The sequence below is a fragment of the Caloenas nicobarica genome, chromosome 7, assembly GCF_036013445.1.
Source record: "Caloenas nicobarica isolate bCalNic1 chromosome 7, bCalNic1.hap1, whole genome shotgun sequence".
NCBI classification, from domain to species: Eukaryota; Metazoa; Chordata; class Aves; order Columbiformes; family Columbidae; genus Caloenas; species Caloenas nicobarica.
This window is the reverse complement of record NC_088251.1, coordinates 2,559,925-2,578,731: the sequence shown is the minus strand read 5'-3', so window position 1 is coordinate 2,578,731 and position 18,807 is coordinate 2,559,925. Positions and strand designations below refer to the sequence as shown.

Genomic DNA, 18,807 nt, shown 5'->3' with positions numbered 1-18,807 from the left:
ATGTGGTCATCACTTATAACTTTGAACACTATGCAGGTGTTTTAACTGGAAGTTCAAGCGTTTATTATTAAATTGCTCCTTCCTGCCCTATCCCTTACTCCCTCATTTTTCTCATTCTATGAAAAGGTTAATTTTGGGCAGAGCGCCCAAGGGGAGCAGCTGCATGGGCTCCAAGTGTCACACATGTCCCAGGGAGGACTTATTTCCAAAGGGATGAAAGTAATTTGCTTTTCCGTTTTAAATCTTCCAATATAGTTCCATTACTCCAAATCCAGGGCAAACTTAAAGTTCAAGAAGGCTTCAGACTTTGACAGATGCTCCAAGGGCTTAGCTCAGCCCAACCCTGTTTTCTTGTGTTTTCTTGCATTTTCCCAGCCCAACGCTGATCTGAGCTGAAATGATGGAAAATTCACTGTGTTCCTACAGAGATGGTTTCAGTGGTGCAGGGTTCTTGCTGCCTTTAACCTCCCCAACTGCTGCAGAGCACAGGCTGTTGAAGAGCTTGTTACTAATGTCGTTTTTCTATCTGGTGGCTTTTGAGCCTGCCTCAGCGTTTTCCTCTTGGGGCTAACTTTTTTCTTTTTTCCAGTTGTTGTTCCTCTTTTATGATGCTATTAATAATTCTTTTTTTCAGACTTGAGCAAAGATGAATCTTCTCCCCCTGCCAAGAAACCTTAATCTTCTGTTACGCCGTAAAAAGTTGCAGATAGCTTATTCAGGAGGGATTTTAATTTTCTCGGTGCAGAAGAACAGTGTGTGTTAACGCTTTCAGAACTTCTTGTGGTGATGCTGATTCTGTACTCAGGGCGGTGATCTGCCCTCCTGCGGCGATTTTTTTGGGGGGGGAGTGTGGGGGGAGCCCCAGGGGTGCAGGCACTTGTTATCCCAGGGATGCGGGCACTCAGCATCGCAGGGATGCGGGCACTCAGCGTCCCAGGGGTGCGGGCACTCGGCATCCCAGGGGTGCAGGCATTCAGCATCGCAGGGATGCGGGCACTTGTTATCCCAGGGGTGCAGGCACTTGTTATCCCAGGGATGCGGGCGCTCAGCATCCCAGAGGTGCGGGCGCTCAGCATCCCAGAGGTGCAGGCACTCAGCATCCCAGGGGTGCAGGCACTTGTTATCCCAAGGATGCGGGCACTCAGCATCGCAGGGGTGCGGGCACTCAGCATCGCAGGGATACAGGCGCTCAGTGTCGCAGGGGTGTGGGCGCTCAGCGTCGCAGGGATGCGGGCACTTGTCATTGCAGGGATGCGGGCGCTCATCATCTCAAGGATGCTGCCCATGGTTTCGTTGGGCAGGCTCAAGTGCCTGCATCCCTGAGACTCAACGTGGGCTCCGAGAGATGTTGATACCTGAAATTTAGTTCTATAAAGTAAATATATCTGCTAACTTAGAGACTGCCACAGGAAAAGAGAAATACCGAACACTGGTGACAGATGCTACGATATATATTTAATGCAGGCTCAACTATTGCTTTAGTTGTTAGTGCAGGGGAGCTGGAAGAGCAGAGAGCTGCCGTCTGTCTCCAAGAGAGCAGTGTCATTCAAATAAATAACTGGAGTATCAGGCTTTTGATGAATGCTCAGCAAGCAACTAAATATAAAAACAGATGTTACCCTTGAATCTCTGTGCATGTTTCCGCACTGTTATTAAGATACGACACCAGTCACAAAGCAGGTGTTACATGAAATTATCCGTGACATCGGTTCAACATCTGGCACAGTTTGCTTCATTAGTTTTGTAATTGTTTCTTACGCATTTAATTTGCCGGGTAGCCTGGCTGGTCAATGGAAACTGCTTTGGTTTGGAAGCTGCAGGTTTTCACAAATAGCATCCAGTCATCTATTAATATTTAGTTACCCTTTGGTTTGGTAGCTGTTTCACTGTGGCTGCTTTCAGTCTCAGGAGAATATTTGATTATGTGAAGGATAAATGTTTTGGTGTAACTTTCAGTACTTAAAGTTTTACTGCTTCTTTGTCAAAAATCAGAGATTATATGTATACACTTTCCTAAGTGGAAGCTGCAGAGGAAAAAGGGCTGCGAAGAGGGTGGATTTTTGCAGTTCTGAAGCTGATGCTTTCTGCAAGCCCTTGGGATGTACAAAGTGACCATGGTCCTCTGCTCGCCTCGTGTGGTGAGTGGCTGGGTTTGGAGATCAAGAGCTCCCGTTGCTTCAGCTTTAAAAATCATCCCCGAAGTGGCATTATTGTCTTGCTCTCTTGTATTTTGAAAGATTCTGGTTCATGGTGTTGTGAACGTTTGGATACAGCTGGCTCAGCATGAAGTGGTGGGTACAGCCCAGTAGATGCATGGGGTGACGTGACCTCCCAACACCAGACAAGGAGAACATTTACTATTAACTCCAATGTTGATAGTGTCCATTTCAATCTTCAGCTTTGAAAAAATACTTTTATCACAGTGGGACACGGGGCTCTTGGCGACCGAGCCCTGAGGACCTTGTCATGGTGGAGTCAGAGAAGCAGAAGGAGGATCAGGAGTGAGTTCATACATTATCTGTTATCTCCAAGACTCATGCTGATATTGAAAGCAGTGTCTGAGTTCCCCATGTCTGGATGCACCATGAAATCCACCCTTTAACTTGGGAGCTTGAGCATCGCTTTTGCTGCAGAGACATAGTTTGGGTTTGAATTCCTGCAGTGCAAAGCTGTGTTAGACATTCGATGTACCTGTGAGGTTTGCAAGCCCTGCTGGGCTGAACGGCGTTAAGCCAGAACGCTGCTGCCTTCCTTTCTGTATTTATCACACGTTCTTGATGTGTTATGAGCGAATCCTCAACCGTCCAGATGTCATATTCTCCTTTTCTGCTTTCTCTGAATGTCTAGACAGGGCACACACTTGTGCTTCTGTTTTTTCCCTTCCTCCCCTTCTCTCCTCCCAAATGAAACGCTTATCTACTGAAACACAAGCCTTCAATCTGGCCGTTACGCAGTATATCTTTCTTCTGTATGTATTTTCCATCATATATAATTAGCTTCCGTTTTCAAGAAGCAATTTTAAATATTTATAGAGATCTATTACAAGGGAGCATCTGTATGATGGTGCGTTTTCTGCAGCTGAAGAATAAAAGGACCACTGGGACGGAACAAAAGGCTACTTCTCAGGTTAATTGTAAGATTTTATTGGTGTTTCACTCCACTGCTCGAGGGTTTCTCCTGTGAATCAATTGCACATCACCTAATTTATGTATGAGCCCTGGTCGAAAGGCGTCGCAGATTGATTTGCTGACAATGCACAGGGAAAGGTGACTCTAATTTGTGACTTCAGCCTCCAGCATAGGCCTGTTGGGAGAGGGGGATGCTGCAAACTTGCAAAAAATGTAAATGCAAATTTTTGCTTTTGCTTGAAAGGTTCTCCATATGTATTCAGTAAAACATAATTAATTTGGGGTATGGCTCACAATTGTTTACAAGATATTAATGAGATTTTAAAATCAATCAAGGTGTTTTTCCTGAAATGTTTGTTCCTGTAAGATTTTATAAGGAAGACCTGAAACTTATTTTGTTGGCCAATGCTGAATTGTTTGAGTGCCCTGAAAATACTGGTCTGAGAAGTCTCTCTTCCTTCCCCATGTTTCTATGTAAATGAATTCAGTCCTTTGGCAAACTTGCAGGTAAAATAGTAAATAATTCAAAATACAGCCTTGCTGCAGAGATTTTTATTTATCTAAAATGAGACTAAGAAGGATGCACAATGAATATTTATGCAGCGAGAAACATATTTGGATATGAAATAGGAACGTAAAATGGCTGTGGCATAGACCTAGTGATAGACAACATGTGCTTTTACAGTGATCCAGTGGTTTTCCTTTCATTTTCACCATAATAATGTTCTGTACTTTAATCTCAACTCCGTCTTTTATGGCTCCATCCTCCCTTTGGTCTGATGGGCAACTCTTAACGCTGGGGCTGGTGTGAGCATCCCCGGGGACCGTGACCGGAGTTTGAGCTCGTCCTCGCCACACATTTGCCCAGGCTTTTCACTTTACAGTTGTAACTCATCAGCTGGATGTAATTTCTTCTCTGCCGAGGATCTGTCTCTAAACTTTGAAGTGTCTTTTAGGATTTGGCCTCTGATCTGGAACTTCTAGTGATTCGGGGCAGAAAAGGGATTGACAGGCAAGGCGAGGTTACCAGTGGGAGCCCAGGCAATTTATAAACCTCCTCTGCCAAAAATAAGATAGACCTCTTCTCCCACATTGTCTTTGAATAGATCAGCTCCTCCTTGTACACTCCAAAAGCTGAGGTTATTCAAATTTTCATCAAAACACTGATACGATGCTCTCCCGTGCCGGGGAATGGGGGCCGGGGGAGGGCTGGCTCCTCACCAATGATAAGCTTTTCTATATATAAAATATGACTGGCTTACAGTACCACTAATGCGATATGAAGTGTTCTGTTAACTATTTCATAGTTAACCGTGTCAGCAGTAGTTAAGCTTGCTTTCTGTAAGTCGTTTTGCTAATGACTAAGAGCAGGGTGTAGTCCTTAATTTCCCTGCACGCAGCCCTGTGTTGCAGAAACTGCTGCTGCAACTGGGCACGTTTGTAAAAGGAAATGGTGAAAGTGGTCATACAAAAAAAAGGGAATAATTCCAAGGCCAACTGCACGGTAGAAGTAAGAAAACAGCAGTAAACTGAAAAAAAGTTTGTTCTTCCTGTACAAAACTCATACAACAAATATTCAGGTTAGAGGATTATCTGATGAGCCTGCGCAAGTGTTGCAATTTAAATACTGCAGACAAATAATTTCGCTCTTCCTTTAGCTCAAGAAATTTCCTTTAGCTCAAGAAATACTTTTACAGCAGCTTTTGGGCTTTGAGTGGGAGAAGTTGGGCAAGAATCCTGTCTGTGAATGGAGCCGCGTTCCAGTGTGACACTGGGCATGGACAGTGGGTAAGATGAGGCGGTGACACAGGGACGTGTACAGGTGGAGTGACGGTGGCATGGAGCTCCAGGCTTTGCTGTTCTGGTTTCCAGTTTTTGCCTTTTCCACTGCTGCTGGAGCTGTTGTGCGGTGGAATTTGGGCTCAGACCTAGCATTTCACGTCAAGGTTGTTCCTACAGCGAGGAGCTCACTCACCAGAGCTGCAGTTTGCTCTTTGGGGACAGGACTGTGCGTTGCAGCTAAAACACAAAGGTGTCTCTCCCTGGGACTGAAAAAAAGAAGAACCAACTTCTCCTGAACGTTCTGCTTTCTGAAAAGACTTCTGGTTTTGCAGGGTTGATGTTGTTCTGCTCCATTACAGCTGTACCTTCACGAGATGACTGTGAGCAGTTGGGCTTAGGTGTCACCGAAAGAAATGGTCCTTCAGCGGCTGCGTGTTGAATGCTGAAGGCAGGTGACAGAACGTATGGAAGAGCGGTGGCTTGGCTCTCCTCCCTGGCAGAAGAATGTATGGAAGAGCGGTGGCAGAGGATGCTCAGCGCATTGGGCTCCTGCCCTGCTGGGGATGAGCAACCAAAGCCACCAGGTGTCAGCACCGTGTGGCGACAGGGGTGCAAGGATGGGAACATGGGCTGCGACACGGGGAGGACAAATTCACGTTCGGATGAAGTTGGGTAATTTCAACCTAGGTGGCTCGTGTGAAATTCTCATCTGGGCGATCTGCGGGTTTGTGTTTGGGAGCTCGCCGGGGCCGGGAGATGTTGTGTGAGCACAGGGCATTGCGTGGGTCCACTTTGGGAAGGAGACGAGGAGGAGCTGGGGGTTTCACCGCTTAACTCCGTTTCCAGGAAAAATACCGCAACAATTAAATGTCAGTACTGGAAGTTGCTGGAAAGTTGTGTAGGGAGTGACGTGACTTGGGGATAATTTGGACTGGGGAAGGCTGGGGTTGTGCGAGAAGATGCTTTTGTACTGCTGAAATATATAGTGAGAGATGTGGTTAGTGTTGGAAGAGGGAGGTGAGAGAATACGGAGGGAATAGTGGCTTGTGGTGGGGCAAATGAACCTTCAGAAATAAAAGTACAGAAACGGAGCGCAAGTGTGATGGGAGCGGCTGAGGGAGCTGGGGGTTCAGCTGGAGAACAGGAGCTGGGGGGAGACCTTCTGATCTCTGACCTGCCTGAAAGGAGCTTGGAGCCAGGGGGGTTCGGGCTCTGCTCCCCAGGAACAAGCGCCAGGACCAGAGGAAACAGCCTCAAGTTGCGCCAGGGGAGGTTGAGGTTGGATCTGGGGAACAATTTCTTCCCCCAAGGGCTGTGGGGCATTGGAACAGGCTGCCCAGGGCAGCGGTGGAGTCACCGTCCCTGGAGGGGTTTAAAACACAAGTAGATGAGGTTCTCAGGGACATGGGTTATTGCCAGGGTTGGGTTAATAGTTGGACTTGATGGTCTTGAGGGTCTTTTCCAACCGAAATGATTCTCTGATTCTCTACGTGACCTCTCAAATCAGGCTTTTTCCCGTGGCAGTGTAATGTGCCTTATGGATTTCAACAGAACCTGGAGATGTTGTGCTGGGGTTTTGACCCGTCTCAGAGAGACAATGCTTTCTCAGAAGCACATTAGGAAAAGATGGATGTGATGAAACCGATGCTTTCAGAGCAGCTATTAATTGGAAAAGCTCTGCACTGAAGAGTGCAGGTGTGTGGCCTTCACAGCAGCCTGGATATTATTGTGTATTGTGTCTATTAATGGCTTGGCTTGCATGGGAAGTTTTCTATTAATGGCATTCAAAGCAATCTTGGCTAAGTAGGGAAGCATTGTGGGCGGGTGGCATGCAGATGCAGGGCAGTTGCAAAGTCTGAAGCCAGAGTCATCAGCTGCACCCTGCAAGTTAGAGGAATAGTTTGCATCCCTAGGAGAACTTAGGGAAGGACCTGCCTGATCCTTCCTATAACACGATGCATAAAATAGATAAATCTGTAAGACAGTGATGAGGTCTTATCCAGAACATCAGGGCTTTGGGAAGGATCTTGCGCTGAGAGAGTCCAGAAGAGAATAATGGGAATTACTGAGGTTTAGAAGTGATCTGTTTGGAGAGGCTGGAAGAATTGCTGCAGTTAATGAGTTTACAGAAGAGAAGGTTAAAGGGAGATGCGTGTCTCCAAGCACAGGAAGCTCAAATGGGAGTAGCTTGTAATCCATCTCTGCGGGCGGGGGGAGAAGGAGCAGTGAGCTGACTCTAAATTAAACATAAAATAAAAAGATGTGAAGGACTGGAATACAGAGCCAAGGGATGCTGAAGAACTGGAGATTTGGATGCACACTTCGGACTAACGTGCCAAAGATGGGGTACATGTAGTTGGTCCAGCCTACAGGGAGGGAATGGCTTTGGTGACTTGTCAAGGACCTTTTTCGAAGAAGGTCCTTCCTCCTCCACTGTATTATGCAGCATTTTACACCTATATTGGTTGTATATAGAATTAATCCTCTTGTGGTTGTGTAAACACCTGAATAAAACATGACTCAATTAATTACACTGAAAATACAGGACTTTACTCTTAGCTTTAGATAGGAGTTATTTTATCTTCCTCCTTCACAGTTAAAGCCTCGATTCATGACATAACAGATATGAATCTTTTAAAAGAAAATTATTAGGGGATTTTTTAAATTAACATAAGTATTTGGGGTGGGTGGTGTTTTTGGTTGGTTTTGTTTTGTTTTTTTAATAACAGAAGGAGCTACAGGAATGTTGTTTAATTTTTCAGGAATATTTAAACACTTTTCTGTACATGAGTTAAGAAAGTTGTGAAACAACATCCTTGGCACATTGACTTTGAAACCGTAGCTCCTGGTTACAGCAGTCTGGGCTGGATAGACAGACATCCATCATCCCACCTGAAAATAATGGTAAATCTACAAATAGTGTCAGTCGTTGCATCATCAGGTGCGGGGGGCTGATTTATAAATTATGATTTGCTTGCTGGCTTCATCCTGATGAGATATATTTCATTTATTCTAGTTGGCGTGGACTGGCGTGCCCTAGCTCAGTTTAAATCAGTATTGGTCTCGGTGTTATTAAGTAGAGGTGGATTGTGACTATTTCAGAAATGCATCTGCCGAGACTACTGTTTCCTGCAAAAGCTGGTCAGAAAACTGCAAAAACTGGCAAAAGAGTTTTTTTAAAAAGCCTTTGAGCATATACACGTATGTGAGACAGAAAATGTGTTAATCATCCTAACAGTTTTTATTGTAGCATGGAAATACAGTTTTGAATTTGAACATAATTTCCATCTCTCTCTGAAGTTGTAGTTCTTTTTTTGTGTGTGCTCTTTTCCTAATTTTGAATTTTTTGTGATATGAAAAATGACTGTTCCAAGTCTGACCAGTGTAGTTTTAAGTATGTCCCAAAATCTTCACAACCTTCGTGTTCCTTCGTTCAGAGCCACTCAGCAGAGCATGGAAAATAAATATCTTTTTTTTTTTTTCTTCTTCTTCTTCATTTCCAGAACTATGGGGCTGCAGATAAGCTATATATATAAAACATGAGTGGGAAATATATACTTTTCCGAAATTAAGGCTGCAGTCAAAGATCACTATGTTCCTGGTTTTCAACAGATCTAAACCAATCCTCTTTTTCGTACCATTTATCACATAGAATATCTTCATCGCTGCTTTGAATCTAATCCTGGTGTGTAATAGTACCAGAAACCCCAAGCAAAGAGAATAAAACAGATCCTGGTCGTATTCCACGCTGTAGTCTCCTAGTCCTGGGTGTGTTTGTAGAATCCGATTGATTTGTAAAATTCCTCACCGTTTTTAATGTGGCAAATGTCACTTTGTGATGGTGACATGTCAGCCCTGCTGGCACCGCTGTCGTTTAATCCTGTTGAGAGCAGACCTGCTAATGCACTGCTTAATCTGCTGCTGACAACCTGTGATTTATATTCGCCGGAGATCCCGGCATTGCTCACTGAAATGGATTTGAACTCGGCTTAGCCGTGGTAGGCTGGGTTTTGAGACTTGCTCGCGATGCTGAAGAAGACAGACAGGACCCGCTATGTCGGGTCAGTGGAATTTAAAAATTACTATTACAAAACGGTAATTTTGCTCCGTATTAAGGAATGTATCGTTAAACATAACTTTTTTTTGAACAGCTAATATATTTTCCCTATAAATCCTTATTAAGCTGTACATAGTCCATGCATTTGCCGTGCAGATCACTGGTGGGCTTCTCTCGGAAAGTGGCCTCTGGCAAACCAGAAATGGTCATTTCTCAACGCTGTCATCCCTTTCTGTCGCACGTGTGCTCTGTGCTGCATTTGCTGACCTCTTACATGAAACCAAAAGCGAATGTAATAATTCATCTACCTGAATTAGAGACTAAGTGACTAAGCAAGTCGGACGGTCTATCAAGCTTGATTATTCTAAATGGGAATTCATTTTATTCTGTTAACTGGTACTTTGCCTCACTTAATTTCTTACGCGTAAGTGATTATTCTAATTTGTATTTTTAAAATCTAATTATTTCCATCTCCTTTAAATGATCCTTATTGCTATAGAACACATGAGGAATTGTTGTCAGATACCATTTTGTGAGTGGTTGCATTAAATTATACATGATTTTAAAGATTAGATAGTTGTCCCTTAAATTCTCTTGCTATTCCTGAAGAGGTCAGAAACAAAGCTTGTGTTTATATGTACAAAAACCCAACAGCGAGTGTGCTCTAGACAGTCCCGTAAAAAAAAATACATTTTTATGATGAAGTCTAACTCTTCATCTTGAGGTGTTTTGCAAGCAGAGAGGTCCCTGCCGGAGTTTCTTGCTGGGCTGTGCTGGATGCGCAAACAAACATCTCAACAAACACCTCCAGTCCTCTGGATTGCAGGACATCCAAAGTCTCCGAGACAGAGTTGCAGGGATTCAAAACAAAAAAAAGGGAAATGTCTTCATTTTTTTTTTTCTAAAGCTCCTAAATTTTAGAGCAGATCAAAACATGGGACTTTTACCAAATTCCTGGAAATTTGCTTTGGGACTTAATGTGTAACTGCAAGTCATAAACCATTGTTCAATTTTTACCCCGAACAAGAGGAATACTGAAAAGCTCTTTCCAGCTGATGCCATTTATTCCGTTTTCTTGAAGCCTTGTGTCTTGGATTCATCTTCATGCAAGTTCCCGCTTTCCCCCTGTTCCTTTGGGATGGAAAGGAGCGCTTCTTTTTCTAGTTATTTTGTAAAAACCATAATTCGAATGAATAATTTTCTTTGACATGCTGCAGTAATGCTTTCTTACCCACCTTATGACATAATGGTGTGATAAAGTCCTACCCCAAAATGAAGCTTTTCAGCGGGACCAACCATGTTTGGGGGTTTATGGGTGGAAAGTAGGAAGAGAAAAAAATGAAAAAAGGCAGAGCAAGGAGAGAGGGTGGCTTTACCCTTCCCTTTTTAGAGTTTGTTTTCATTTTATTTTTTTTTAACTATCAATCTTTTAGGGTGGGCGCTTGCTTTTGGCACGGCCAACATCCCAGATGCCAACACATTTTTCAGCCTTCAGTGACAAAGCTTTCATGCCTCTCATTTTTAATTACGTTTTCTGAATCGATAGTGCTCATCCTTTAGAAAATTCCTTTTTTTAGCACTAAAAATCTGGGGCATGACCTGAGTTGCATGATACTGAAACCTGAGGGGGTAAAAGCCCAAAACCCAAGAGTTTCTCCACCATCCTGTGTGTTAGATGGGATATTTTGCTGGTTTATTCCTCCTTGAAAAAGCTTGCACAGCTGTAGCAATGCCACGCAGCATGAGAAAGGTTTTATTAGCGTGTTTTCTGAAGAATAAAACCCGGGTTTTCGTCTTAAGCTGTCAGGTCAGATGAGGATTCAGTTCTGCAGCCAAAATAGAAACTAAGCATATGTACTAATGTTGTAATCCCTGCAAATAATGCTGTTTTCTCATGTTTTGGGGAGCTGGGCTGTGGAGAGGTGGTGGCTTCACACCGACCCTTTTTGCATTTGGATTTCCAGGGCTCTGCCTCCTTGGCAGGATTCGAGTCAGCTGTGCAATTTTACAGTGATTTTATTGTATTTTTGTCGTGGCATCAAGTTTTCTGTTGGACACAGAAGCATTTACCTATAACAATGCAGACTTCTAAAACTGCGGTTGTAGCAGGAATCTCTGGCACCTTTTTAAGCCTTCAGATAATCAGAACTAGCTAAGGATCCTTCCCTACAGAAAATATTATTCCGTGGAGTTAAAGTTTAAGTGCCTGAGCCATTTATCCATGAAGTAAAGGCTGGAGGTAGTAGGATATAAGGAGATAAAAATGCATTGTATCCCCATGCGGTTATTAAAGCAGTTCCTGTTTCTTTTTCCAGGGGGGCAGCAGTTGCCTTACAGCAAAGCCCTGTAATAATAACAACAGTGTATGCCTTTACCTGGACCTTTTATTGTCTGATTTTATCAACAAGAGGCTGCTTTTGTTGTGTGCGGTTGTCCTTTCATGTTCAGCAGTGTTTTTCTACCTGCCTGTTCTCTCTGGAGAGGAGTCGTCATTATTATTATTTTTTTTTTTTCCTAACAGGCATCGTACCTTCTTGATGATGGAAAATGCTGCTGTGTCTGTGGGGTTTTTTATTTCAAATAATTATATCATTGAGGTCCTGCATGTGAAGTACATAAATATGTGTGCAATAAACTTAGAGTATTTTTGTGTCATTGCAAGTTGCTCAGCTCCCCATCGTACATAGTGCTCGGTCGAGCTGAGCTCAGTCTCTTGCATCTGCCTCTGTGCTGCGGTACCCAAATTTGCCGGAAGTTTTAATCCTTCTTTCTTTAGCAAACAGAAATACAAAGTGCTTCGGACAAAAAAGAGATGCTAGAATTTGCAAAATCTTTATAGATATGTTTATTTCTGATAAATGGTGGGGCAGACTGTATACTCAAGTTATGTTATCACATTTAAGGGAACAGATACAAGATATCTGGCGTGGGTTTTGTACCTGTAAAATCCCCATAGCAGTAATTTGGTGAGAAACCTTGATGCTCCTTACACTTTCTAGTCTTTTAAAAACCTGCAACCAACTTCAGTTGTTTTTTTTTTTTTAATTTTTTTTATTTTTTTAAGAGCTGGCTGTATTTTAATGATAAGCAAGTGAACTCGATGCTCACTGTAAGTGCCAGGATTGATTACCCGAAAGGCCAGTGGATTTAAGCTGCCTTTGCCAAGGGTGTAAAACATTATACTCCATGAAATGCAGAATTCAGCACCTTGTTTGTGGCAACCAGCCCTTGCCCTGTTGATTCCACTTCTATTCTGGCTTTATTCCACGTTTCCAAATCCTCTTCCTTCCTTTCCCCTCCCTTCAGTTTACATGAACTGCTGCTGCATGTCTTGAGCTTCCAGCATACTGTTCCTTTATAATTCTAAATGGTTATATTTTAGGAGGTTATAGATAATGCTAAATACAGTGTAGCCAATGTAGATACAGTATGCAACTGGTGTTACACATAATTATTTATCTAATCCCAAGTATGGCTAGTTCAGGGTTTACCTGGCTGTTGACTGATCCTGTTAGTGAAAGATTTCTAGGCTGCTTAAATTATGGACAGTAGTAGAAAGAATTGAATTAGTGAATCTATCAATAGGAAGCTAGACTGGAAAAAAAAGGAATTTAAGAAAATAAAATTTGACACATATAATATTTTTTATTATTCTTTCTTCACTCATATTTTAAAGAAAAAATTCATCTAGATCCATTGAGCTTCCAAACTGTAAGGAGGGGAGTGGGGATAAAGAAATGCTATTGTGTGTGCTCCCATGTAAAAAAAAGTTTTTTTACTTTTTTTTTTGGTCTTTTTACTTTCATATCCTTTTTTTTTTTAAAAAAAAAAAAAAAAAAAATCTCTGTATTCTCATAACACTTGGAAGAATTTAAAATAGCATGCTAGGGGCAATGGTTGGAAGGCATCCTGCAATCCCTTCCGGAAGGGGTTATCTTGGTGAACCGGGCATCCTCTGATTGCCTTCAGCGGGCAGACGGGCAGCTCTGTATCCCACACAGCCTTGGAAAAAAAAGTATTGAATGGTGCTATCAGGTGAGATGATGCTTTTTCTTTGGGGCTCTGTGCGCTCCCAAAGGCGAGAGCATCGCTGCTCCTGACATCCCTTCAAAGCACGAAAAATTCATTTTTAGGTCTCTCTTTTTTTTTTTTTTTTTTCCTAAAGAATATCAGGTGCATGTTTCATTTGAATTTAGTCCCAGGTATAACAGAGAGGCTGGGCATAAGGTTCACTTCTGAGTAACATGTGAGAGCAGTGAAAAGGTGCTGTGAAAGTTGCTGTTGAAGTTTTTATACATTCAAGCTTATCCATGATCCCATTTTACTTTGAAAGGAAGGATTTGCTGATGTCTATTCTAATGACTGCCAAGTTTGTGGATATTTTGTCTGTTGTTAGGCAGTACTATATAATACCCTGTGGAAATTGTAATATTAAATATATTATACTGAAACATTGAGGAGCTTTGTTGTGCAGCATTACTATGGTTATAATTTTAGGAATCGGTGTAGAGCCACCATCTGGATGTGTTCTGCCATTTGCAAAATACAGGCAGGAATGTTTGCGTGTTATGTCAGAGAAAATACTTTTAAATCAAGGAAGACTGGCTAATGGCTGAGATGGCAGCCTCTTATAATTAATATGTTCATTAGGGACTGGATACATTTACAGCAAATTAATAACAACATTGATTTTTTTGACATAAACCTCTATTTAGAGGGACTGGAGTATTTTTAGACCAGCTTGTTTATCTATTATACAACTATTAATTTTTGTGAATTTCTCTATATTCTTCAAAGCAGCAGCACATTCTCATCACCCCTTTGCTCTGACCTTCTCTACATTGGAAATTATTTCCTGGTCTCACGAACCCTGAAATTCTCTGTATTTGGAAGGCTCTGGTGAAATGCTTTATAGCTCATGGACTCACAGCTGTGCCACATATGTTCTCCAAAGGGATGTATCTATTATATAAAGCACCATATAATAGATACACCCCCATATATCTATAGGAAATCGAGGTACGATGAGTAAACTCTACTTGGTGGTAAAAGCTTTTCCTCTTTGTTTCAGTCTCCAGGCATCTGTGATGCCAAAATTGTGTGTAGAATTTACATGGTGTAGAAATATTGGTCTTGTTGATGAAAGGCACTTGGACCCTTAAGGCAGGGCCAGGCCAGGCTGGGCTTTGGGGCAGCTTTCCCTGCAGCCCACAATGCTCCTATTCGTGCTCTTTGCAGAAGGTATAACACACACAATAATGGCAGGAACCACCAAATATATGTGATTTTTGGATTTATTCTCAAGATTTGCATTTATTCTCTAGATTCCAGCTACTGACACTTAAGGATTTTCTTCTTCTCTATGGGCATGACTTCCAGGTTCCTTGCCTCAGTTTCCCCAGCTGCTGTGTTTTACTGATGTCGAGTAGCTTTTCTGGCCTGATTTCCATCATTGTCTTTGAATGATGGCTGAATGTTGTCTTCCTGTTCTTGGATTTAAAACATTCTTAACGAATTTTTCTTCTATTCTCCTATTTTCCTTTTCCTTCTGCATCAAAACTGAAAGTTAAATGATAAGGCAATTGGAGAGCATAAAATAAGCTTTAAAACTTTTCTTATCTAAAGTAAACATTGCTTTCAGTTTTCTTCTGACATGAGGAAAAAAATGTTATTAGGAATTTGACCTGAAAATTTATCTTTTGCTTTCATTTTCTTTTTAGGGCCAGGATGGAACATTCCTGCTTGCTCCTGCTGCTCTGTGTTAGTTTTCTCTTTGCGGAAGCTTTGCCACCCAATGGAACTGAATTGCCAAAACCAACAACAACAACAAGTAAGGACATCACTTAATTTTTTGGGAATGGGAGTGGGTCTGGAAAGGGACTTGTGGTGAGGTTCCCCTGGTGACGTAGTCCTGGATATTTTTCCAGGACTTTGACCCCACTAATGTGTTTCTGATCTCGCCAGACAACCTCTGTATTTGATCTCCGTATGACTGGTGCTGTACACTTCGCTTTCTCTTTCCATGTTTGGGAAATGCACAGGATGGCTTTGGGAGAGGTGGAAAATCTCAGGATGTCTCCTCCTGCCTGGGCTGCAAGCTCTCCATGCCCCAGGAGCTGTCGCTGTCCATCTTGAACATGATGGGACCTGGACACAGATAATACGAAATGAAGGAATTATCATTTAAATTACAGGATGAACATATTTAAATGTAATGAGGAACTAGAATATTTATACGTGTTCTGTGTTTTCTAATGATAGAATCATATTTAGGTTGGAAAAGACCTTTGAGATCGTTGAGTCCAACTGTAAACTCAACACTACCAAGTCCACCACTAACCCGTCTCCCTAAGAACCTCATCCCCGTGTCTGTCCAACCCCTCCAGGGATGGTGACTCCACCACTGCCCTGGGCAGCCTGTTCCAATGCCCGACAGCCCTTTCCGGGATGAAATTTTTCCCCATGTCCAATCTAAACCTCCCCTGGCGCAACTTGAGGTGAGCTATCTAAAGCAAGACTTGAAGAAATCAATAATAGTACAAGTGTCCTTCATAAGATAGGTCAGGTGAAAAATAGAAAAGCCTTTTTCGAAGACCTGAGAGCAATCTTCTACTCACTGGTCCACCACAGCATTTTATTCCTCCTCATTTCGGTGTTTTAAATTTCTTCCTTTTGCTTCAAGCACCTCTCTAACTATGGCCTAACTCATTACCAGTCCTGGAAGGGGGCTAGTTCAAGTCAAATAAAGGTTCAATTTTTTTTTTTTTAATTTGAGATAACTGATTCTACTGTTTATGTTCTGGGATGGGATGATGTGTTTTTACTTGCATGTTGTCCTTATCCTTTATAATCCTATCTGACTGTCTTTGAAATCCCAGTTTTGGTGCTGGTCGTGGTGTTGGTCAGGCTGTGGGTCTCTGGTTAGGCTGTGGCAGCGCGTGACACCGAGGGGGAATTCCGAAGGGATTGCATGGATGTGGTAGAATGGAAATAAAGCTGATAATGTTCCATATAAACAATGTGGTGAAATCTCGGTAAGCTTTCAGGTGACTGTTGTTGACACCCAGTCTTTATAGGAAGGTGTTTTTGTCGGTTGGTTTGTTTTTAATTTGCATGTGAACTTTGCATCCATATGGAAGGAGAGCTAAGAAAGAATCAAATGCAAGGCATGGCTGATGTTTTGGTCCTTGGTTGTCTTAATTTAGATGTTCGGCATTTGTGTCCGTCAAAATTTGAGGCTGGGGAACGCCAGAGGCTCTGCCTGAGCACCAACAGAGCCCACCGGGCATGGGGAAGCTTCTAGAAAGTGGAGGATTAGACGAACAAGGGGCTCTGCCATCGGTAATGACAGTCTTTGTGGTGATTTGATTGGGGCTTTCAAAACAAATACATTGCTAATACAAATAAAAACTTAGCTAAATATAAAATTGCTGAGCTAAGTATAAAATTGCTGATAAACAGCTCTGCTGAAACACTGTCAAGTGGTTGTCGGTGACTGGCTTCTTGTCCGGCACCCGGAGCACTGGAAGAGCAAGTTGCTAATATTGGTCTGAATATGTAAGAATATGGGAATTGGGAAAGGGAAGTATCTCGTTAGTTGTATCACTTCCCAGAATTTTAATAAAATTATTAAAAAGGGAGTTTCTCCATAGATACTGTTAATCTTCAAAGAGTAATTCAAAATTGTATTGAATTTAAGTATGATAATATGGTTAAGAATAATCTTATCATCTGCGTTTTAATTAAATCTTAATTTCAGTGATACGATTTAGAAATTATTAGTACGACTAAACTGTTTTTTCCTAAATATCAAAGCCTTCATTGCTTTGCAGTAAGGAGCAAAGAAGAGTTTTGTCTGATAGAGAAGTATGTGCACACCAAAAATGTATTGCTGTATAGAAAGTTCCAAGATAATAGGATTATCTACATAAATTTGATAACTGTTGAACTAATACAACATTTTTTTAAAAGAAAAATTAAGATTTTCGATTGAAGTATCAAGAAACCTCCTTTTAAAAGAACATGAAAAGAACTGTAGGATACAGGATTGCGTGTGCTGTGTTTGCCATGTGATGGGTAAGGTCTGTATCAAGATGTTGTGGCAGCCGTTCTTCGCTGTAAAACAAATGTCAGAGGTCCTTTGCAGGGCTGGATGTCTGAAACGACAGTTCTGACCCAAAACAGAGGCACGTGTCACTGACCAAAAGCCTCAGTGGCCAGATTTGACTGATTAAAGGACATTTGTGTGTCTGCAGACATGAAGGACGCACCCTGGAAAAAACACTTGAAATCTGACCCAAATAATGGGTGAGAGCAATTGAATTTTAGTTTTGGAGAGGCAGAGGGTTAAGTTCTCTGTTGTTTGAAAAGAAGTTCAGACCCGTGAATAAACAGAGTCTGTTGTGGGGTTTCTCTTGTGCTCTTTGTCAAGCACTGAAATGATTTCAGATACCTGACTTTTTAATCTAGGGTGTCTTGCCTTGTTAGCTTGCTTCTGTGGAGGGAGAAGAAGGTGCTTTAATTACACTTTTATTCATGAGCTGTTTTACCGTTCAGATCCTACATGCAAAGGAACTGATCCAGGGATGAAGAAAACCAAAGTTTGGGAGGGAGCGTGGAGGGGGGATCACAGGACGGTTACTGATGTGCGTACGCTGCTGTCGGTTCCCCTTTTTTTCTTGTGGGTGGTTTTGTTGTTGACACATATGGAAAGTGGGAACATCTTAAGCCCGAAGGAAATAGTGAGACATTTCCAGAAAGATCCATTCGGGTGGCTGGGCCGGTGACACAGGGCATGGAGCCGGGAAGAACCCGTGAGTCAACCTCGGCGGGCGGCAGGGGAAGCACGGGGGGTTGCCACCATCCTCCTGGGGATCATCCTCCTCTGTTGTCAAGAAGAGAGTCATGATTTCGTTGTACTTCTAAAAAAATACCCTGGGTATGATCTTGTTCGTGTGGCTGCGAACGGAAAGCCCTGTGGTTTTAGACCACAGGCGCTCTCTGGAACACTGGAAATTTTTCCCTGGCAGTTGTTGGAGATCTGCTTTAGAGGACATCTGCCTCTTCTGCATGCATTCACTCCTGTGTTTCAGTTGTCGATTTTTAAAGCATCACTGATTAAAAATATATTTCAGGTTCGTTTCAGTCTCCCCTTAAAATCCCACTCAATATGTAGGCAGTTGTGTTGGCCAAAGATCTTTCAGGATCTGAGTCTACAATGGCCTCAGCCCGGTCATAACTTTTGCTTACAATTTTTGGACTACATTAATAAAATTATCAGTGCAGAGATGGAAGATAAATAATAAATGCCACTGTTTAAAAGCACACTATGCCTAACATGCAAGCTCTGCAGAGGTGAAGCCATTTGTGTGCCACTGCAAGGCTCGTAAAACAGATGTGCCCGTGTACAAGGAAGAAGGGACTGTTTGTGGGTTTTAACCTCATTTCCTTGTGAAACGGCAGGAGGAGAGGTGAGACCTCGGTGCAGAGAATTGCGCTGGTCATTGCAGGGGTGCTCTGTCCTTAACTAAAGCAATGGGGACAGTTGGGGTCGATGATCTTGAGGGTCTCTTCCAACCAAAATGATTCTGATTCTCCTGGGTTGGACTGAGGCTTTCCGTGGTTGTCTGGGAACCATTTTTTCAAAGACACCCCCAAAACATGGTGTGAGGTACATCAGCTCTTTCGAGAGGATGAGATGGAGGATTTCATATTGTGTAATGAACCCAGGGAAATTTTAACTCCCTCGTGACTCAAACTTGTTGTTTCCCACCCCGCTTGTGTCATGGATCTTAACACAGAGACAATTATAAGAACTAACACAAACCCCCTAAATCCTGG

At 42.4% G+C, this 18,807-nt stretch overlaps 1 protein-coding gene across 2 annotated transcripts in view; it reads left to right on the top strand.

The window, feature by feature from the left end:
• Nucleotides 1-18,807, top strand: part of PTPRE (protein tyrosine phosphatase receptor type E) — a 97,963-nt gene that overhangs the window by 47,745 nt on the left and 31,411 nt on the right. For both annotated transcript variants that reach the window (XM_065638440.1, XM_065638441.1), the window contains exon 2: nucleotides 14,688-14,797. In XM_065638440.1, the coding sequence (XP_065494512.1) occupies nucleotides 14,695-14,797 (103 nt within the window). In that variant the 5' untranslated portion in view covers nucleotides 14,688-14,694. The remainder of the gene's footprint in view (nucleotides 1-14,687; nucleotides 14,798-18,807) is intronic.